The following is a 23,398-nucleotide window of genomic DNA, read 5'->3' as shown; positions in this document are numbered from 1 at the left end:
CCCCCTTTTCTGCCTTAAGATCTAATCTAGTATATACCGCATTGCACTTAGGAATCATAGCAAAAGAAAAAAAAAAGTGAAATATGAAAAACTAAAAGATCTCCTAGACTAGTAGCTTCATAATTTCTGAATTCCTGAAGGCCTTAGGGGCCCCCGCTGAGAGTGGGATTGGTGGGATTACTTGTTAGAGCAGCTCTGCTTAGATCTGTGTTATTTGAGCCCACAGTAAGTTTCATTTGCAAAATGAAACTTCATTTTATAGTAAAGAAGTTAGCTTAATTTATAAGAGGACAAATTATAAGTCCAAGGTCACCTTGCAAGTCGGTTATAGAACAAAGACTAATGAATCTTGGTCTTCTGCACTCCCACAGTGGCTTCTATGTGTCATTAATGTGCCTTCTACCGCCATAATTGTCCTTTTTCTTTCTCTTATGTGTTGATTTCAGATCAGATGTTTATTAGCAGTGGTAGTTTGCAGGCATTTCTGCTTCACAGGATACCATTAACCAAACTGTGAACTTACTCGAGGAGATATCCGAGGCAGGGTCCTTTAGCTGTAACATCACCTGACGTGGGAGACGTAGACAGAAACATTCAGTGCTTCTGGGGACTTTGGTGAAATGGCTTTGTTTATATCTGAATGGAGGTGCTAAAGCTGAAGTGGAGATTTATTACCTGCTTGGTTTTAGATATAGTCCTTTCTTTATTGTGACTCTTTTTTAAAAAAAAATTTTTTTTTTTAACGTTTATTTATTTTTGAGACAGAGAGGGACAGAGCATGAACAGGGGAGGGGCAGAGAGAGAGAGAGGGAGACACAGAATCGGAAGCAGGCTCCAGGCTCTGAGCCATCAGCCCAGAGCCCGACGCGGGGCTCAAACTCACGGACCGCGAGATCGTGACCTGAGTCGAAGTCGGACGCTTAACCGACTGATCCACCCAGGCGCCCCTATTGTGACTTTTTCTATATGAAGATATTTTGTGTGCAAGATGATGCTCCTAATATCTTTTTGTTTTTACAGCATTGGATTAAACTGTGCTCTGGGTGCAGCTGAAATGAGACCTTTTATTGAAACAATTGGAAAATGTACAACAGCCTATGTCCTCTGTTACCCCAATGCAGGTGTGTATTTCTAGGGAGTTGCACCTGAGGAAATCCAAATACACAAGACAGGGATAGGTAGGGTTAAAAGAGTTTATTTTGCAGGTCTTGGTATATAGTTGACATTCAGTGGGAATCTTCTAAATGAAAATACAGTGGGTCTAGACCACTGTTTCCCTCTAGACTTGAAGGAACAGTTTGACTCAGCCTGAAAGCCTCGGAATTGGACAGAACTTTGGGGGATGAATCCCAGGTACATAGCCGAGCAGAGCCTTGCTTTTGGTGACAGTGCTGGCCGAGTGAATGTGGCCAAAGAGAGGAGTGCAAGAAAAAGAGGAGAGGGAGCCCTCCTGTCCATTCCGCTGTATTAACAACCTGTGTGTTAGATTATTCCTTTCTAAAATTTTTTTTTTTCAACATTTATTTATTTTTGGGACAGAGAGAGACAGAGCATGAACGGGGGAGGGGCAGAGAGAGAGGGAGACACAGAATCGGAAGCAGGCTCCAGGCTCTGAGCCATCAGCCCAGAGCCCGACGCGGGGCTCGAACTCCCGGACCGCGAGATCGTGACCTGGCTGAAGTCGGACGCTTAACCGACTGCGCCACCCAGGCGCCCCGATTCCTTTCTAAAAGTTAGCTCTTCTAGTTTACTATATGTAAGAAATTTTGAGATATTTATAGGCAGTTCTCAAACTATCCAATTAGAAACTGATAACCCATTTTGGATTAACCAGATTTCCTGGTGAATGTTTTTGAGCATTTGCTTAGCTCCTTAGGGGTAGACATCATTTTCCAGCTTTCTTTCCCAAAATATATACATTTTAATGCTTAATAAATTTTCTTTCCCACCAGGAGAAGAAAACTAGAAGGGGATAATAAATAAAACAGGAAATTGGTTAATTAGATGCTAAAGTTTTACTGGAAACTTTTATTTGGAAAAATTTATTTGAGAGGTGATTGGTTGTGTTTTTTTTTGTTTTGTTTTTAATTTTATAGCCGGTGCTCTCATCAATTCAAAGGATATGTAGCACTCTCCTAACCCCCGCCCCCAAGCAGCTAGCTGACGAGATTGAGTTTCCTTCGCGGGAAGGGGCTGGGGTGGTGACTCTTCTTTCAGATGGAAGAGAAATAGTCTCTGTTTATTTGCCTCTGTGGTTTTCTGGGGGGCGGGGGTGTGATACCTTTTCATTTACTGTGTTCATTATTAAGAATTATAGTTTGATTTTCAAACAATCACCATATAATTATAAACTTTTCTCACTTTTAAACCTAAAGCGTTCGGCAACATTAGTCTGCACGTCAAGGCGATTTTCAATAACGCTTGTAATCTGCTTTCCTAGGTCTTCCCAACACTTTCGGTGACTACGACGAAACTCCGCACATGATGGCCATGCAACTAAAGGTTAACGATTCTCTTTCCCTTCAGTTTTTAAGAGATAGAGAAATGAAATCTTAGATTTACAGTATCTAGAGAATATTTAGAAAACTTAAAATTTTCTCCTAAAGCAATCCCAGTGTATGTATAACAAAAGCTGAACTACTCTGGGTGCCTGGGTGGTTCATTCTGTTAAGTGTCCGACTCTTGATTTTGGCTCAGGTCATGATCTCACAGTTCATGGGATTGAGCCCTGCATTGGGCTCTGTGCTGACAGCATGGGACCTGCTTGGGATTCTCTGTCTCCCTCTCTCTCTCGCCCCTTCCCTGCTGTCTCTCTCTCTCTCTCTCTCTCTCTCTCTTTAAAAAAAATTTTGTTTTTTAATTTTTATTTCGTTTTGAGAGAGAGAGAGCATGAGCTGTCAGCACAGAGCCCGACGTGGGGCTCAAACTCACAAACCACAAGACTGTGACCTGAGCCGAAGTCGGACACTTAACCGACTGAGCCACCCAGGCGCCCCTCTCTCTCTCTCTCTCAAAATAAATAAATATTAAAAACAACCAAACAAAAAAAGGCTTAACTACTCTGAATTAAGGTGGTGGAGGCAGAGGGAGGGGCTTGACGGCAGCATTTTTCTTCCCATCAGGCACTGGTGTCTGTTGCAAAATTCCCAGTCAGGTCCAACCCGAACTACTTGAAACTAGGCTGTTCTCTGCAACGCCCTCACGTGGTGGCTCCCCTCCCCCACTTTGCCTCAAGCATACTGTTGGGGAGCATTTTTGTCTTCTTGCTCCCTGTTGTCACAAGGATACCTTCTTGCCCACATACCTCCCACCTTTGAATCCCAGGTCTTGGGACCGTACCACCCACTAACTCCTGGGTCTCTTTTCCTCATTCCTTGAAGTTTTAGCTTCTGGCTCATTAACATTCTCTCCTAAATGATTTCTGACTTAATTCTTGAGACTTCAAGACCTTTCTAGTAGATGATCTTTCCAGTTCTCCGACTTCTCAGTTCCTTGACTTCCTGTTTCAGTTACTGTCCTTCCCTAACTAGCTTGTGGTTAAATTCTACACCACACTGTCCAGTATGCAGCCACTGCCGTGTGCCGAGAGCTTGAGATGTGACTGAGGAGCTGAATTTTTAATTCTTTAAAATTTTAAATTAATTAAAAAAATTTTAAATGTTGATTCATTTTTGAGAGAGAGACAGAGCACGAGTGGGGGGGGTACAGAGAGAGAGAGGGAGACACAGAATGCGAAGCAGGCTCCAGGCTCCAAGCTGTCAGCACAGAGCCCGACGTGGGGCTCGGACTCCCCAACTGTGAGATCGTGACCTGAGCCAAAGTCGGATGCTTAACTGACTGAGCCACCCAGGCACCCCCATAAAATTTTAAATTAATTTAAATGTAAAAGCTGGTATGTACTTTATGTGTTATTTGATGTGCTATCCAGCTCATCATGTGATTCCACTCAGCATATAGGTAAAAAAAAAAAGGTCTTTATTATGTCCAAGTAGGCAAATGATTACATCATTACATTTTAAATGGTATAAAGGATTTCATAGTTATCTGAGCTGTGTTCCCTGCTTTAAACCTATCTAAGGCATGTGAAAGCTTTGTATCTTGGATTATGTTTAACCCTCTTTTTAGTGAAACATTCATTTATGAAATGTAGATCTCTTTTCCGCTCAAGGGGTGGTGGTGAATTTTGAATTCAGATGGACTCTGAAACTGTTTCTTTTCCTAAATGCAGGGCTTTGCTGTGGATGGCTTGGTCAATATAGTTGGTGGGTGCTGTGGTACGACACCAGATCATATCAGGTGGTAATCATTTCTAAGTATTTTACCTTTTGTTGTGGGATGAATTGTGTCCCCACCCCCCAAAATTCATATGTTGAAGTCCCAACCTCCCAGTTCCTTTGAAGTGACTGTATTTGGAGATAGGATCTTCAAAGAGATGATTCAGGTGAAATGAGATCATATGGGTTGGCCCTAATCCAATATAACTGGTGTCTTTGTAAGAAGGGATAAGGACACAGTCTCACAGAGGAAGGGACCCTGTGAGCACATAGGGAGAAGAAGACATCTGTGAGCCAGAGAGGCGACCAGCTCTGCCAACACCTTCTTCTCAGACTTCTAGCTTCTAGAACTTCGAGAAAAAAATTTCTGCCGTTTCAGCTACTCAGTCTGTGGTATTTCATTATGGCAGCCCCAGCAAACTAAGATACCTTTATACTGTGACAAATTCCAAAAACAAAAGAAGATTAATAAAATGAATCCCCATGTGCCTGTCACAGAGTTTCCATAATTTTCAGTATTTTGCTTTTCTTTCTTTTTTTTATCTATTTCCCAATTTTTTCCCCTTAGAACATTGTAAAGCAAATTCCATCACGATATTCTATCCATAAATACCTGACTAATATTCGGAAAGTCAAGGAAGGACAGCTCATATTTCCTGTGGGCAAACACACATCCCCATTAGTTCTCTCATGGAAGGAAAAGATGACAAGACAACCAAGCTCCTTGAGGTCAAGAGAAGTCGCCCGGTCATTGGCCTAACCCGTGTTGTTGAGCGAGCATCTGAGGGACAGGGTGTGAAGGAGAGCATGTGTTCAAGTCCTTGCCAGTGTGTGGCTTAAAGAGGCTTGCAGTTCAGTGAGATAGGATACAGTTTAGGACTGTTTGTAACTTGCTTTTTCCCTAGAGTGACGGTCGATTTTGAGCCAGTCATCCCACTGTGCTGAGTCTGTGCACATGATACGTCTGCTGTTCTGATGTATCTAACATTTCACTCTTTTTGTTGGCTTCTGTGATAGACTCTGTTAAGAGCCTATATAATTTTTATTTTTATTTATTTATTTGTTTTTAATGTTTGTATTTATTTTTGAGATAGAGTGAGACAGAGCATTGAGCAGGGGAGGGGCAGAGAAAGAGGGAGACACAGAATCCAAAGCAGGCTCCAGGCTCAGAGCTGTTAGCACAGAGCCTCACGTGGGGCTCGAACTCTCAACCATGAGATCATGACCTGAGCCGAAGTTGGACGCTTATCCTACTGAGCCACCCAGGCATCCCAAGAGCCTCTGTAATTTAAAAAAAAAATTTTTTTTTTAATGTTTTTATTTATTTTTGAGACAGAGAGAGACAGAGCATGAGCAGGGGACAGGCAGAGAGAGAGGGAGGCACAGAATCTGAAGCAGGCTCCAGGCTCCGAGCTGTCAGCATAGAGCCCAACACGGGGCTTGAACCACGAACTGTGAGATGACCTGAGCCGAAGTCGGACGCTTAAGTGCTTAACTGACTGAGCCACCCAGGCGCCCCGAGCCTATGTAATTTTTAAAACATCTTTTAAATAATATCTAAAAGCTATCAGTAGTTGAATATAGTATATCTCTCGGTTTCCTTTTGTTTTTAAGGTTATCCTCTCCTTTTTAAAAAGAGTTGTTTTGTTTTTATTCATTTATTTTTTAAAGTTTTATTTAGAGAGCATGAACAGGGGAGGGGCAGAGAGAGAGGGGGAGATAGAGAATCCGAAGCAGGCTCCACACTGTCAGCGTGAGATCATGACCTGAGCCAAAGACAGATGCTCAACCAACGGAGTCACCCAGGCACCCCTAAAGAGAGTTGTTTTAAAAATACCTGTGGGGTGGGCCGCCTGGGAGGCTCAGTCAGTTAAGCGTCCAACTTCAGCTTAGGTCAGGATCTCACAGTCTGTGAGTTTGAGTCCCCCATCAGGCTCTGTGCTGACAGCTAGGAACCTGGAGCCTGTTTCAAATTCTGTGTCTCCCTCTGTCTCTGCCCCATTCGCACTCTGTCTCTGTCTCTCTCTCAAAAATAACGTTAAGGGGCGCCTGGGTGGCGCAGTCGGTTAAGCGTCCGACTTCAGCCAGGTCACGATCTCGCGGTCCGGGAGTTCGAGCCCCGCGTCGGGCTCTGGGCTGATGGCTCAGAGCCTGGAGCCTGTTTCTGATTCTGTGTCTCCCTGTCTCTCTGCCCCTCCCCCGTTCATGCTCTGTCTCTCTCTGTCCCAAAAGTAAATAAATGTTGAAAAAAAAAAAAAAAATTTAAAAAAAAAAAAAATAACGTTAAAAAAAAATACGTGTGTGATTGCGTGTATATACATGTAGGCGTATATGTTTCTATCTCTTTCTACTCACCTGTGTGTGTGTGTGTGTGTGTGTGTGTGTGCGCGCGCGCGTGTGCGCACGCGCACGCTCTCCTGCTGCTTCTACTGGGGCATCTGCATACTAATCTAGGTCAGCAGAGTGAGCAGTTCATACAGGTCCTGATAAATTTAGTGGAGTAGCCTGATTTTTCCAAGTTGATCTAAGACATGATGTACTACAGCCAATAAGGTTAAGAAGTGTGTGCACAATCAAAGCAAATTTTTGCGAGTAATTATTTTTGGGGTTTTAAGTGATTTATTACTATATGCCCTCCCTACTGTGTGCCTGTGCTTAGAGAAAACAGACCTAAAACACAGGCCTGCACTCGTGGCACCCCGTCTGCTGTGTGCTCCTCCTCTACGAGGAAGCCTTTTTTCTGTCAAACTACTAGGAAGCAAGCACATGGTTCATGGACGGAAGGCCCCATATGGGTTTGGGAAAGAAAGGAGGGGATTTGCTGTTGGCATTTGCATAAACCATCCCATCCATCTCTCAGTTTGTATCTCTGAGTGCAGAAGCTGGTACAGTCAGTGCCCAGCAGACTGGGCAGGTAGAGAAAAGTTCAAGTTTGTACGTTCATTTTCGGCCTTGCTGAGAAAACTAAAAGGCGTAGCTGCTGCCGCACGTTTGGAATTAGGTACATAATTATGTGCATAATTATGTTAAATAGACTTAATTTCATAGCTGGAAATTAGCTTAATTCAATTTATTTTCTTCTGAATTAATGGATGTAGTGTTTTGTCTTTTAACTCAGGGAAATTGCTGAAGCTGTGAAAAACTGTAAGCCTAGAGTTCCACCTGCCACTGTTTTTGAACAGCATATGTTACTCTCTGGTAAGTGGTAGAGACACGATTGTTAGGATTTCAGAAACCACTTGTGGGTTAATTCCGTACGTTTATTCTGAGCGGTGGTGATACGTGTGCCAAGTAACTTGCTTCTTAGGTCAAGAGGCGTGTGTGTTTTCTGGCATTTAAGTGGCTTCTAGTGGAGAGTAGAGGTGGGAAATGTGCAGAAGGCACAGGTGGTTTGCCCAGGTGGGGTCTCTGCTCAGAATTAGAACTCACACAGTCGCAGCTCTGTTACGCACCGCTTTGAAAACACACTCTCGGCCACAGGCTAACCATTTGAATCGTCGGATTTGCCGTTAGTTAGTGAAAGTTCCAAACCGCCACAAACAGTGGTTTGTAATGACGGCAGCCTCTTCCTAGGAAATTGTTTGCTTCTATGATATTCTTGCCATGATCCTGCATTTGCTGTGTGTTCAGGACTTTACAAAGAGGTGTAGTTACTGTTCTGTTGGGTGCTCATCAGTCCTGTTAGGTGGGCAGCCTCCCTTTTCTGGAATGAGTTTTGATGTTCAAATAAGGAACATCATCAGTAAAGTAGTCCATTATGCCGACTATTAGAGAAATAACTTTAAGTTTTATATTTTCTCCACAATACTAAAATGACATATTCTTAGATGGTATTTTTAAGCAACAACAACAAAAATGTGTGTGTGTATATGTATTTATAGATATACAGATATATGTATACAATAACAGATTCTTAGAGAATCTGCAAATAGTGCACGTGGGAAATTATGCACCCTAATAACTTAGAATTTAACATTTCTCAAAATTGAAATATGTGTGTTCCTTATGTTCCTCTAAGGAAGTTGAAATAAAATCTGAGGACAGCAAAAGCAGCACCTCCTTTTCTCAGTCAGAACATATTTCATAGAATTCATCCCAGTGAGTGAGTGTGAAGTTGGGTTAAAAACCCTCTGCAGTCTTCCTGGCTTTCTGTTCATTTTCCAGAAGACGGAGAGCAAGCCTAGAGGGAGTGGGATTTAGGGGGTGATGGCACACTCCTTACCCCCGAACGTGGCTTCTGCCAGGGAGAGGTGTGGTAGGATAGTTGATTTCATCCTTAGATCTTAAGACTACTGATTGACTTTGCCAAGATTGAAACAAGAGAACCTTTTAGATAGGATTTTTAAAAAGAATTTATGTGGAAGAATCAAAGAAGCCTCTTCTTCCAATTTGAATTTCCAGTGCTATTTCTAAATTGCTTTTAAAAATCACCTTCAATCAGATCTTAAAAGAATGACATCCAACACACTCCTTTAAATGGTTCTTTTATAGATTGCAGATGTAAGGAAAATGTAGCTTTTATGTCAGATACCTCACATTGATAATAGTTGAGAAGCACTTTGTATACAATGCTTGTAGGGCGATGACGCAGGGTCTCCCTCAGCACGTAAATGTTGGCACCCCTGTTTGCCTGCCCTGCGAACCTTGGCGTCTGCCTCCGGATCAGGGGTACCCCGAGGTTCACGTGGAGAGTCACTACCAGTGGGAAGAAATCAAGACAGAACTGGGAAGGGATGTCTCCCCAGTCTGTTAACCAGTCTGGAAGACCTTCATAATTACTCATCTTGTATTCATTATTTTCCTCTCCCTGATATCTTGTTCCTTTTCAACCAGTGCTTTGGCAAAGGACGCAAAAGCCATTTTCTCTCATTAACAACAACAGCGATGACTGCAGATGCTAATTTTACGCTTATCAGTATTATCTAGTCTCGTTTTTACAATATTGCTATGAAATGTATGAAAAAAGTGTGCAAAAAAACATCCTTTTATGTCTCTTTTTTATAAAATCAGAGGCCACAAAAGAAGCGGCCCTGGTCTGTGTGCTGAAATAGCTGGACGGGGCTTGGAACCCGGGGCTGGCCGTCCCCAGATCCTGCCAGACCCTGTCTCCTCGTGCTTTAAATATCATTAGAACAGAAACAGATAACAGCGTTTTCTGTAGCGATAACTTTGCACCGCCTGTTGCTTTTTACCTCAGTTAATGTGTTCCTAATTGTAAAGCTGGTATTTGCCCCTAACGTGGCCCGTACCAGGGGAGATGTTACGTCCCCTTGGCAAATAAGGCGAGAGGTGCAGACAGCCCGAGTTGCGTTTCCCAGAGTCCGCTCATGAGTGGAGGGTGTGCCGTGGCGACTCCGGTCTCCCAGGGCTCATCCTGGGTCCTACCTGGTGACCCAGTCCAACCTTGCTGGTCCCGGGCTCTTGGCCTCTGGGTCAAAGACAGCAGGTAGAGTTCTGAGCGTGCTGCTGGGGGGATGAAGGAAGCTCGCCCCGGCTGGCTTCCCGCTGATCTCCAAGTGACCAGCTGCGAGCAATCCTTTGGCTCCTGACCTCCCGGCCTTGGCCCCACACTCTTGGTGAAATAGGGGTATGATGATAATTTTTCCTTGTTTATCAAAGCTGGTATGATGCAGTTCCTTAGAAAAATTTTGAACTGAAAAGCCCTGAAATACTTCTTTTGAGAGTTGTGGTTGTAAGTGCAGCTGTAACATACAGCCTTTGTCACGTTTAAAGATTTCTGGGGGAAGAAGGCCGTGGTCCTTCCTCACCCCGCGTTAGGCGTCCTGTGTAGCCAGATGCGCTGTGCCGCCAAAACTTCTTTTCTTTCTCATGAAAGCTTTTGTTTTCTGTCTCATATCATCATGTGAATTTCCAGAAAATTCTCAAAATGCTTCTCCTTTTAAGGTCTAGAGCCCTTCAGGATCGGACCGTACACCAACTTTGTTAACATTGGAGAGCGCTGTAACGTGGCAGGATCCAGGAGGTTTGCTAAACTCATCATGGCAGGAAACTATGAAGTGAGCATCTTAGTAAGACCCTTGAGGCATCTGCCATGTCGTCGGCTAGACGGCATGTCAGTGAAACCGCTCTGCCTCTGAGAGAGTGATTTGCAGCGCGGTGGGGACTGTGAGGAGAATGGTCATGCGTGTTAGCAGCGGGCTGGGCAGCTGGGAGGGGAGGCTTCGGGAGACCGAAGCCGTTCTTACTAACGGTCGAAAAGAACCTCATTGGGGATGTGAAGTGGGGTGAGATGGGAGGGATCCCGGTTCCGACCTTTTCTGTTAATTGTGAGATAAATTTAAAAATTTGAGGATACTCTTCATTTTGGCTTCTCACAAATCCTTCTAGGGAAAGAGGAAGCCGAGAAAATTCCTATCCACTTCCTCATAACCACATCAACCAAGTGACTCGTAGTGTTTCTGATTCTGCTGGCTCTGGACTGACACAGACAAGCAAACAGAAAAGAAGGACTAGGCCCCTGTCTTGGAAAGTTTACATGATAGTTTAGCCACAGTATTTTCAGGCTCAGTCACCCTGCGCATAAGCAAAATCTGATCCCAGAAGTGCCTCCCCTAAGCATCTGGATAGATTTTTTTTTTCTTATTAAAATCAGAAGTTAAAATTGGAGGAGTTTAGTCTGATTTATCTTATCATCAGCTGTCACTGAGGTTTTTTGTGCTTTAGGAAGTAGGTCTTCCAGAAACCGGTATCAAACTGGACTTAGTTTTACTCACCGAGAAAGGGCCCATCTGTCATCCTTTGCGGCCCTCCAGTCGAGCCTCTTAGCCGGTTCCTGGCCATCGTGTCAGTCTTTTTCCCTGTGCTCCTGCTGCTGCTCACTGCCACTGTGTGCTTCTGTCACCCCAGGCCAGAAGCTGCCACAGGGTGACATTTTTTTGCAGATGGGATAAATTCCAAACTCCTTAGGCCACTATTCAGTTCTCTCCATGCAGGCATTCGAATATTCCAGGAGGCTTGCTTCTGCCCCGCCCCTCCCTCCCCCATGCCGTGCCCTTTTTTTTTACATGTCGCTTCCCCTCTAAAATCCTCATGAGCCTTTGTGGTTCTATGGCGTTCTTCCATTGGCCATGTTTCTATTTATGTTTCGATTCTTAGGGTCATTCTGTAGCATCCCTTTCAGCCCTCAGATTTGACAGATTTGACACGGAGAACAGAGGGCGTTTTAGGAAGATGCAAGCAGATGGGGGTAACAGTGTCTAGCATTTAGGGGCGCCCGGGTGCCCCAGTCGCTTAAGTCTGACTTCAGCTCAGGTCGTGATCTCACGGTTCGTGAGTTCGAGCCCTGCATCGGGCTCTGTGCTGACAGCTTGGAGCCTGGAGCCTGCTTTGGATTCTGTGTCTCCCTCTCTCTCCACCCCTCCCCCGCTTGTGCGTACACTTTCTCTGTCTCTCAAAAATAAACAAACATTAAAAAAAAATTTTTTTAAATAGTGTCTAGCATTTAGTAAGGTGTTACTATGGGCCAGTCATGGTGCTCAGCACTTTACGTCACTGTTGAACCCACACAGACCTGTGAGATGGGTATTATTATCATCCCCATCTTACCGATGGGCCTTTGGGGCAAGTTAAACTACTTGCCTGTTGTTTTCCGTCAAGTAAGTGGTAGATAGACCCCCAGTGTTCTCTGCTGTCTCTGCCTAGAGTCCACAGGACGAGGAGGCGGTGGAGACTGGAATGGGATCAGTAGGGGTGACTCTTTATTTGATTCTAATTTCCCTTGAGGTAATGATCCCTCAAGGCTTTGCGGTTTGCTGGGAAGAGCACTGGCCTAAAAGAAACCCCAGTGCTGAGTGTTGCTCACCTTGTACACATGACTTCATCATAGTGAGCCCGTGTGGGAGACTCGGACCTCCACGCTCTCACTCCGTGACTCTTCTGGAATAGAGAGGCGGGGTGTTGGCATCTCTGTTGTCCGACTCTCTTGATCGCCAGTCTTGCCAGGTGGCCCCCGTCTCCTCTCTGCTTCCCCCAGTCTGTCCCCCGGGGGCCAGCCGAAGACTCTCCCTCTCGGGTGGCTTCCTCCATTTCAGTCCGCAGAGACCTGGCCCTTCCCTGCTGCTCGGGCAGCCTCGGCGCTGGACTCACCCCGAGTGGGGCAGCACTGCCAGCTGTTCTGTGGGCCGGTGTCGTTCGCCCCCGGCCAGGTGCGAGCCCTTCCAGGATAGGGATGGGGACGCGTGCTGGAAAACACTTTTTGGTTTTGATTTTGAATTTTGTTGTCGTCTTTTTCCCGTGTAACCTTGGGTCATCACGAATGGTCTTTCCTCGGGCAATGCCAGAGGCTCCCATGTCTGCTCTATCATAGTGATGGCTTGACAGTGGCTATGTGGCTTCCTTAAGCCAGGGAAAAATTAGGACAACATCAGAAGCTACCGTTGATTTTATCCTTACTTATTTTATTACGTTATGAAGTGGACTGTGAAGACCCAAAATAAACTCTGTTTTATCAATTAGCATTTATAGAACGTGTATATTTTGCCCAGCATTGTTCAGAGGAGAGCAGGAAAGCAGGACCTTTCTAGAGTCCTAAACACTTAACACTCTATTTTGAGGAATAAGCTGATACTCCTGAAATCACGAGGACAGGATGATGTCGTAAACCATGCCATAATGATCACATCTGTCACAGAAGTTGGGAGGTGGCACAGCGTTGTGGAATAAGCAGTGTTTCCCTCCTGAAGGATGTTCTCTGGAACACTGATCCTACAAGATATTCCTTAAATGGTCGTAAATGGGAAATGCTGCGTATTATATCCTGTTCTTGGATATTTGCAGTGCGTAATAGTGTATTACAGGATTTGAAAAACCTTCCAGTATAAAAATCTGCTGAGTTTTATTTAACTCCTATTTCACGTAACTCTTACCAATAGCCGGCAACATGCTTTGCATGTCTTGGCAAACACTGAAGAGTAACAGAAGTTTCGGATGGTTTCTCTGAGGACTTCTTTTGGAGGAGATGGGGCTTGAGCTGGGTCCTAAATGGTATAGAAGGGAAGGAGATTGTATTTCAAGCAGGGGGACAATGTGACCTGTGACTCAGAAGTGGAAAAGACGTGGCTGGGTGAAGGGAACCGGGAGGGGAGGAATGGGGAGTTCAGTTAGGTAAGAAGACAGGGCCAGGTCACGGCGGGCCTGGGACACCAGGCTGGGGAGTGTAGCTTCTCTATGGCAGGAAAAACAGCGCCTTGGTGGATTCCGAGTGATGAAATGATGTGATGGAGGAGATGTTAAAGAAGGGTCAGTCGTCCGTCTGTGATGATTGGTGGGAGGAGAGCGGGCCCAGGGTTGGGGTGGCTGGCCAGTCTAGTCTGATTTGGAAGGACTGCCGGGAAGGTAGGGATGACTTTGGCCTGCCTTCTCTCGGGTCGCCCTCTCCTAATGCTGCCTCCTCTGGCATTCTTTCCTCAGGAAGCTCTGAGCATCGCCAAAGTGCAGGTGGAAATGGGAGCCCAGGTGTTGGATATCAACATGGATGATGGGATGCTGGATGGTACAAGTGCAATGACCAGATTTTGCAACTTTATTGCTTCTGAGCCTGACATTGCCAAGGTTGTACAAAATGTTTATTCCCCAAGGGAGTTCACCTGCCCTCACTCTGTCACTCACTTAACCTTGTCAATTGTCCCATGGGTCTGTCCTCTCATACACTGGTTTTCTGGTTTCTTACGGTGAGCACCCAACAGTTTCTGATTGTCAGTTTCTCCTTTAATGGCAGCCTTTTGATATAAACCAGAGAGAGCTGTGACTTCAGCTCGGCTGTTTCCAAGGCTTCTGGAATTGCTCACAAGAATTGAGTTTCCTCTGATGTCTGGATGGCCTAGGAACCTGCTTACCATGTCTCCGAAGGATGCAATTACCCGCTTTTACCAAGTCATGGGTTCCATTTCTAACACAGGGGCGCTCAGCCAGTTCTTCTTTATTGCAGGAAGAAGAGACCCATTTGGGCTTATCAGAGTAAACAAAATGATAAAACAAGATTAAATTGAAGCATTCTATGGGGCGCCTGGGTGGCGCAGTCGGTTAAGCGTCCGACTTCAGCCAGGTCACGATCTCGCGGTCCGTGAGTTCGAGCCCCGCGTCGGGCTCTGGGCTGACGGCCCAGAGCCTGGAGCCTGTTTCCGATTCTGTGTCTCCCTCTCTCTCTGCCCCTCCCCCGTTCGTGCGCTGTCTCTCTCTGTCCCAAAAATAAATAAACGTTGAAAAAAAAAAAATTAAAAAAAAAATTGAAGCATTCTATGTGAGCTTTTACATTTGTTCTTTAAAAGATGAAAGATGGGGCGCCTGGGTGGCGCAGTCGGTTAAGCGTCCGACTTCAGCCAGGTCACGATCTCGTGGTCCGTGAGTTCGAGCCCCGCGTCAGGCTCTGGGCTGATGGCTCGGAGCCTGGAGCTTGCTTCCGATTCTGTGTCTCCCTCTCTCTCTGCCCCTCCCCCGTTCATGCTCTGTCTCTCTCTGTCCCAAAAATAAATAAACGTTGAAAAAAAAAATTTTTAAAAAAATAAAAGATGAAAGTTAATCGTGTTCAGTTTTAAAAATATTTTTTGGATGGATTCTAAAATCTTTAAAAATTTTACTTCATTTTCTACCATTGAATTTGTGGTGAGAAGTGATTTGTGAAGTTCTTCTTAAAGGAAACTTCCTAGTGCTTTGAGGGACGAGGCTGTCTGCCTTTCATTAGGCCCATGGCAAACGCTTAAGTTAGACATCTTGTGGTAAGCAGTGAATTACATCGACCGTCTTTCATTTGTGGCTTAAAACTCCTCAGTCAAAAGCCCTGTCACTCCTCTGGGAGTAAATATTTTGAGAATTTAAGGTGCGGAGAAACCAAATGAGTCGTTCCAAGTCCATCAGAATGAGAGGGGGAACAGCTTTTTATCTGTTGAGCGGTGGGGAAGGGGGCTCTGCTGGGGTCGGAAGACTCTCCGCACGGTCCCAGGCAAGTCCGCTGACTGTTGACCCGCGTTTCTTTCCGCTGCTTTGTCTGACTCGTGAATCGTGAACATAGGAGTGCCTCAACAAGGAACAGCCTTAAGTAACCAAAGACCTTATGAATTATTGTTCTGATTGCTCCAGTAACTTTGTCTTGATCTCTCCTGGTTTTGACCTCCTACCACAATTTACTCGAGACCAAATTATGAACAACTGGAGTCGAGCATAAAAACGTGTGACTAGCCCATATTTACCAGCACAGCTGGGACACCAAACTCAGCCAGCGGTTTAGAACGTGGGCCTGGTATCGTCACTGGTGCCTGACCCCTTTCCTAGCAAACCTGTCACTGCCAGTGTGGTAAGAAAGAGCAGAGTCGATGGCTCCCTCGTTCCGTCATGCTCTGCTTTGGAAGAGTGGCCTACGGACGAGCCGACTGCCCTGGGAACCTTCCCTGCGTTCTCCTGCCCTGCTCTCTATCTGCCCTAGGTGGGGCGAGGTGCCTCCGAGACATGCTGCTCCCCTGCCCCCGCGTTACCCACACTTCATGGCACTGTGTGTCTAGTCGTTTATCTTAACAAGCTTGGGGAAGCCCGGGAGTCTCCTGCTCCATCAGTGCCCCCCAGTCTAGCACGGGGCCTGACGTGGGCGTCACTTTACGTAATGGAGCTTAGATCAGCTGCCCTCTTTCATTTCTTTGCTTGAAGCTAGTCCTGCCTTGGAACCCTTACTTACTTTTACTTTTCCTGGAACAGAGGCATGAATGCACAGAGACTGTTAAAATGAACCTGTTCTCATCTGTGCGTTCCAGTTTTGTCCTTTATTTTAGTTATATGCTTTTATTAAATAGTACATCTTTTCCTTTCTAATAGTAAAACGCTTCTACTTCTAAAACTCTTCTAAACACCCCCGCCGCCAGTCAGGAAATTGATTTTCTTTTCTTTCTCTTTTTAAAAAAATTTTTAATGTTTGTTTATTTGTGAGAATGAGATAGGGTGTAAGCATGGGAGGGGGCAGAGAGAGAGGGAGACACAGAATCCAAAGCAGGCTCCAGGCTCTGAACTGTCAACGCAGAGCCCGATGTGGGGCTCAGACTCAAGGACCATAAGATCATGACCTGAACTGAAGTCAGATGCTTAACTGACTGAACCACCCGGGCATCCCAAGAACTTGATTTTCTAAAGGGAAGATTGAATTTGAATAACTTGGCTGGAAGGCTGTTCCCAAGGGTGTACAAGGCTGAGCATTAACCCCAGAGTCAGATCAGGGATGTTCTGAATCCTGTTGGAGATTTAGTTTAGGCACTCGAAAGTGTAACCTGGAAATGAAGCCGGTGAGCTGACCTCAGTGGTTTCATTCCAGTGTTTAGTCGTGATCTTTGATTTTTAAATTTCTGGTTCCTACGTGGGGTCTCTTGTAAGACTGGAATTACTCCCAAGTATTTTGGGCTTTAAGAATGAGTACCTTAAAATCCTCTTTCTTCCACACTATTATTACTTGTTTGTTGCTTTCCTAAATAAGAAATAAGGAATATTTGGGAGCCCTTGGGTGGGAGTTTGTAGTGACTTGTAATTTTTCTGTGACTTTTCTTGCCCTTCTGATCTCAGGTGCCCTTGTGCATCGACTCCTCCAATTTTGCTGTGATTGAAGCTGGGCTGAAATGCTGCCAAGGGAAGTGCATTGTCAATAGCATTAGTCTGAAGGAGGGCGAGGGCGACTTCCTGGAGAAGGCTAGAAAGATTAAGAAGTTTGGAGCTGCTGTGGTGGTCATGGCGTTTGATGAAGAAGGGCAGGTGAGTGAGGACTTTTGACTGAGCTCCATCGCGTTACACGGGCTAGACCAAGCAGCGGAAGACAGTAGAGTCCAGAACACCATAAGTACCATGTGGGTGTGCACGGGTAGATACACACGTCATGCACATGTACAGATACTCGTCGCTACGAATAGGAAAATCTGATATATTCTGAAGTCTTTGTATCAGTTGAGGAAAGTATTATTCAGTGAATGCTATTAGACCAACTGGCTGTGCGTTTGGAAGAAAATAAAGTAGAGCCCTGTTTCCCACCGTATCCTAAAATGCAGCCTACGTCAGTTAACGATCTTAACGGAAAAAAAATTCTGAGGAGTATATGGGCAATTACCCATCTAAACTTGGGAAGCCAGGAGGAAAATTAATAGAGGTACCCACCTGAAAATGTTTAACTTCCTGGGGTGAAGGACATGGTACCATCTGCAACATCAGTGGTAGCAGTGGGTTAACATCCCCAACATGCAACGTTTCTGTAAATTGGAAAATAAAACACCCAAATCAAGCCAAAAGAAGTCTAGACAAAGGAAGTGAATAAGCAGTTTATAGAAAAAGAAAAGCAAAGAGCTAATAAATCTAGGAGAAGATACTATACTTTGTAGTGATTAAGGAAATAAAAAATGAAGCATTAATAGGATATTTATTTTTTTAATCAAAGAGAAAAATCTCTTTTGCACTCTTCTGGATTATTTGAATTTTTCTCCTAGTGAAAACATATCTTTTGGACAAAATCAGTAACACTTTAGTTACAATTTTACTCTAAAACTACAAAAAGCAGAGAAAGGAAAGAAAAAGGACATATAATTTCACTACTCGTCAGTCATACAAAATAAGAAGTCAGTATGTCCCGATCTGAAACCACGCCTACCCTCCAGTTAACTGGCATTTTTTCCCCTCAGCTTATACAGACACACATGTATCCACATAAGTCTTGTTTTATTAAATAAAACCGGGATCATGTTGTCAAATGGCTCCTCTCGTCATGTCCCTGCCACGGTATCAGGGAGGGGCAGTGGGAAGCTTGAAACATAATGTCAGGCGAGCGAAGGGTGTGCAGTGATTATGTTGTATTGATGCCTTATACCTCATGTGACTTTTAGAACCATTTTTGTGTCTCTTCAGTATTTTTTAAAAACAATGAAAAAAAATTCCATCCCTTGTGAGTCAGTCCCCCCCCCCCCCCCCCCGACCCCTGGAATCTCCTAATAGGTCAATAGTGAAGGTACGTGTTCAGGCTCCTCGTGGTGTTATGGTCGGAGAAACTGGCAAAGAGTCTTACAGTCCATGAATAGCGGATGCCGCACAGAGCACTGCGTACTGGCTAAACAGGATGAGGTGTGGAACCAGGTCTACAGTATATCGAAAAATGGGGAAAAAAGGCAGCATGATCCCGGTTTTATTTAATAAAACAAGACTTATGTGGATACATGTGTGCCTGTATAAGCTGAGGGAAAAAAATGCCAGTTAACTGGAGGGTAGGCGTGGTTTCAGATCGGGACATACTGACTTCTTATTTTGTATGACTGACGAGTAGTGGAATTGTATGTCCATTTTCTTTCCTTTCTCTGCTTTTTGTAGTTTTAGAGTAAAATTATTTGTAACTAAAGTGTTACTGATTTTGTCCAAAAGATATGTTTTCACTAGGAGAAAAATTCAAATAATCCAGAAGAGTGCAAAAGAGATGATTTTGGTAACGGACATGTATTGAACCTTGACTCCTACCAAGCAGGCATGCTACGTACGTTAAATCAGCTTTTTGCCCCAGCATAGAAGTGTTGGCTACGTTTTATTATTTTTTTCGTATTCCACGTGAGGAAACCAAAGCGCTTGAGTCCCTGTTGTCACACAGGTGGCTGGTGCTAGGATTTGAGCCCGGATCTGGTGTCATTCACCAGCGTCTTTGCTAAATGGTCGGGTGAAAGAACCCAGGGTAAGGCTATCCGGGGAAGAGTTGGCTGTTTTAGAAAAAGTGACCTCAGAAAGTCCTTCTGAAGAGGAAACACATTAAAAACCTGAACTAAACGAGAAAGCCGTGGGACCATTTAGGGAAAGAGGAGAAGGTCTCGAGAATTAAACATTTTATATAAGTGAATGTACACCTGCCGTTCTGGAACCTTCCCCCGACTCGGCAGAATATTGGCATCTTCCTGTCTTGGTAAATATGAGTTATAACTCCGTCTCTGATGGTTGCGTTAGACTCCAGGATTGTGTGTTTTCCTTAGTCTGATATTGAATGACATTACAGTTTCTAATTTTTTAGTGAAAGGAACGTGGCCGGCAAATTCCCGAATTCATTCAGCTATTTCCTCTGAGAAATGGTTGTCCTCGGATGTGCGGGTGTTTAACATTTGGACACATACCGTTAAGTCATCCTTCTGCAAAGTTGTTATCCAGGCCTCTTCCCCTGCCAGTTCAGTGTGGTGAGACCTTATGGCATTGTTTTTATTTTTACCTAAGATGTCTATGTAGGTAGTTACAGAGGCAACTACCACTGTGTGGGTTTTTCTAAAACCCAGAAGCCTCCAGCCCTCTAGCCCCCCAGCGGCAACCATGTCAGCTTTTATCTGAGACTCACAGCAGTTCCCTCCTTGTCTTCAAATCCCAGTTTTAGGTATTATTTATTGCCTCTCTATAGTGGTGATGAGTTTGGCGTTTTTACTATCCTCTGTACCCCCACTTCACACATCTTTACTTGTATCCCCCCCCCCATCCTCCCACTATGGTTAATTTTAGTTGTGACTATTTTCGGTGCTCACATCGCTAAGCAACGTACAAGCCCAGACATGTGGTCGTATGCGACAGTTCCTTTTCTTTCCTGCACCCTGTTTGCTTTCCGTGAAATCAGTACTTTCCGTCTGCTTTGTTTCTCATACAGTTTATTTTCAAAATATCCTCTAGTTGTGTAAATTTCCAGTATCCAGTGTATCCAAACACAGTCAGAAGGTGGTCATTTAAATTTCTTGAGGAATGCTGTCTTCAGGTCTTCTGACACAGTCTGGGAAGGTTGTAGTCTGACTGACAGCTGGCCCTGTGAAGCGTCCCTCGCCGTCCTCCTGGGTATTCCTCTTACTCCTCCCTTAGATTTTTAGATCTCCTAATTGCCTCATTCTTTTTTTTTTTTTAATTAAGACTTTTTTTAATGTTTATTTATTTTTGAGAGAGAGAGAGAGAGAGAGAGTGCGAGCAGGAGAGGGGCAGAAAAAGAGGGAGACACAGAATCCAAAGCAGGCTCCAGGCACGGAGCTGTAAGGACAGAGCCTGATGCGGGGCTCTAACTCACAGACTGGGAGATCATGACCTGAGCCGAAGTTGGACGCTCAACCGACTGAGCCACCTGGGTGCCCCTGCCTCATTCTTGGTTTGAGCTCTCCTGTGGTGAAGTGCATTCTCTGTCACCTTCCTAAGAAAGAAAACATGGCGGTAAAATTTGTTAAACCCTACGTGTCTGAAAATGGCTGTATTCTACTTTTATACTAATCGACAGTTGGACGGGGGTATAGGATAGAGGCTTGAAATTCTTTCCCCTTTGCTTTGAAAACATGGTCTTCTGGTTTCCACTAGGGCTGTTCTAACCCTTCGTTCTTTATTGTGAAACCTATTTATTTTCCTACTTTCTGGATGCTTCTTGGATCTTCTCTGTCCATGGTGTTCTGAAATCTCTTGATGATGAGTCATCTCTCATGGGGTGCACCCAGTGGTCTCTTTTGATTTGGGAAACTTGAGGCCACAGTTGCAGCAAGTTTCCTTGAATGTTTTTATCTTCTCTTTTCACACATGTGGTGTTCAGATATTGCATGTTTTGGAAAGATTGCTTAATTTTCTTTTCTTTCCTGTTTTTTTCAGCCCTAGCATTTTGCTGTGCTCAGTGTGAGATTTCTACACCTGTATTTATTCTCCAGACTCTCTATTGAGTCTTATTTCTAGGAGCTTTTTTTCTTTTTGTTATCTAAGTGTTCTGTAAGAAATTGGTATAGACATCTGTTATTAGTTGATGGAGGCAGATACTGGCTTTAATTCTTTCAAGTGCATCTTGAGCCCCTGGTGTGTGCCAGGCCCTAGGAAGATAGCAGGGCATAAAACCTAGTCCCTGTCCTTGTGCAATGTGTATTTTTAGGGTGCACAAGGAGTAAGAAATAAAAACACAGGTCACACACACCGTTCAACATAAACATGTTGGATGTACAGTACTTGGGAATAGTTTGTACATAGGTGGGATTTAAAGCAGGGAGACTGTGTCTCCAAAGGAATGACTGTAGAGCAGAGGTCCCAGGACCAAGTGCATCTTGGAGCTGCAGTGCTCAGGGCTGGAGAGAGGAGGAGACCCCATGAGAAGAGTTCGAGGAGGAGCAGCCTGTTTGGTAGGAGAGGAACCAGAAGACGGGTTTCACTGGGAAGCCAAGTGAAGAACAAGCAAGAAGGGCCCGATGAGCTATTTTAAAGAGCTGTGGTTAGATCAAGTAGGATGAGACAAAGAATTTATCACTGGATTTAGAACTGGGGTAGTTGATGATCTTGCTGTACTGTTTCCAAGGAGATGAAAGCTTAATTGGAGTGGGTTCAAGAGAGAATAGGAGAATTGGAGGCAGCAGGTGTAAACAACCTTTTTTGAGGAGTTTTGCTTTAAAGGGGAACAGAGGAATAGTGTGGAAACCAGAGATGGGTAGGGGGTTAAGAAAGGGCGCGCACGTGTGTGTGTAGATGGATAATGTGACGATATGTCTTTGCAAGCCGATGGGATTGATCTGGTAGAGAAAGAGAGAGGAATTAATGCACCAGGGAAAGGGGGTGTTTGCTAGCTCTGTGACCTTGTAAGTGGGGAGGGCCGGCAATCAGTGTGCAGGTTGGGGGGGGGGCGTGTGCTCACACTGCGGGAGCGAAGTTGGAAGCGTGCAGATCCAGAGGCACGCTGGGCGGTGTTCTGGGGGGAGTCTGTAACTGCTTGTGTTTTCTCAGTGAAGCAGGCAGCAAGGTCAGCTCAGAATGGGAATGCAGTGTCGTGTGCTTTGCCAGCAGTGTGTCTGTGTGTAGCCAGCAGTGTGTGTAGCCATTCTGTGTGTAGCCAGCAGCCTCCATGGAGAAGGGGTCTCTGCCGGGGCTTTTAAAAACCATGCACAGCCCTGGACTCCACCCTTTTGGTTCCTGGCTTGTGTGGTCTGGGGTGAGACCTGGGCTAAGTAATTTTTAAAAATTTTAAATTCCAGTATAGTTAACATACGGTGTTACATTTGTGTTAGATGTACCATGTAGTGATTCGGCAATTCCGTACATCACCCTGTGCGCCTCGCCTCGAGTGCCCTCCTTAATCCCCATCACCTGTTTCACCCGTCTCCCCACCCACCTCCCTTCTGGTAACCGTCGGCGTGTTCCCTGTAGTTAACAAGAGTCTGTTTCTTGCTTAGCCTGTCCCTCTCTTGTTTTCCTTCCTTGGCTCATTTGTTTTGTTTCTTAAATCTGGCTTCAGGAATTTTGAGGCCTTAGAGGTGATGTGTATACTGTGATTGGAAACCAGCAACGTGTATCTCAGTCCTCGTAGCACCCACCTGGGGGTAGCTGTCCTCCCATGTTAGAGTGAGTCAAGGTCAGATGGTTAGGACGTGCTGGAGCCAAGTTCGGATCCCTGATCTGCCAGTTTGAATACTGATGCGTGTTTCCAAGTCCTGTGTAACTTACCCCATGCCTTGTCCGTTCGCATTGCACAGTGTTTGGTCTGGTCTGAGAACGAGCTTTCCCAATGTAGATTTGGATGTGACTAGAAGTAAAAAGCAAGTGTAGGGAAAGAATCGTTTTAACCTAGTTACGAAAGAATGCAGATTAGAGCAATATTAAGGTAATGTTTTATCTGTACTAAGTCGGTAAAAGTAAACTTAAAAATGATCAAAGCCCGTGCTGGTGCAGCAGTAGAAACAGAAAGCCTTATTCATCCTAGAGCATAGTATCAGGCTGGGATGGTCCTTTTGAAAGATGCCGTAATGCCTGCCAAGACATATAAAAACGTTCATACCCTTTGAGCTAATGATCTCATTTCTGGGAAATTATCCCAATAAAAGAATTCGGCAGCATTAAGAACACTATATACGCAAAGATTTTTCACCAGCTTTATTGAAGAAAAAGACACCTAAATGCCCAACTGGAGAGAAATTTTTAGCTTAGATTACATCATTCTGTTGGGATATTATTCAGAGTATTCAAATATTAATTACGAAGATTATGGCAGGGTGACAGTGCTTATAAAATGTAAATAAAAACATAAAACCAAAAATTATTTAGACACTGTATACATGACAGCGTAAAAACTACATTTAATAAAGATCAGAAGAAAATGCTGTAAAGGAAAATAATTGTTACTATAAGGCAGTAGAACTAAAGAT

At 44.6% G+C, this 23,398-nt stretch overlaps 1 protein-coding gene across 2 annotated transcripts in view; it reads left to right on the top strand.

The window, feature by feature from the left end:
* Positions 1-23,398, top strand: part of MTR (5-methyltetrahydrofolate-homocysteine methyltransferase) — a 106,264-nt gene that overhangs the window by 26,674 nt on the left and 56,192 nt on the right. For both annotated transcript variants that reach the window (XM_047088631.1, XM_047088630.1), the window contains exons 9-15: positions 1,021-1,121; positions 2,441-2,502; positions 4,229-4,296; positions 7,393-7,472; positions 10,179-10,291; positions 13,704-13,844; positions 16,830-17,015. In XM_047088631.1, coding sequence (XP_046944587.1) covers positions 1,021-1,121; positions 2,441-2,502; positions 4,229-4,296; positions 7,393-7,472; positions 10,179-10,291; positions 13,704-13,844; positions 16,830-17,015 — 751 coding nt within the window. The remainder of the gene's footprint in view (positions 1-1,020; positions 1,122-2,440; positions 2,503-4,228; positions 4,297-7,392; positions 7,473-10,178; positions 10,292-13,703; positions 13,845-16,829; positions 17,016-23,398) is intronic.

The sequence above is a fragment of the Lynx rufus genome, unplaced genomic scaffold, assembly GCF_022079265.1.
Source record: "Lynx rufus isolate CCGP_SWC_20201006 ecotype Redwood Valley unplaced genomic scaffold, mLynRuf1.p SCAF_25, whole genome shotgun sequence".
Taxonomy (NCBI): Eukaryota; Metazoa; Chordata; class Mammalia; order Carnivora; family Felidae; genus Lynx; species Lynx rufus.
This window is presented reverse-complemented; position numbering and strand designations above follow the sequence as displayed.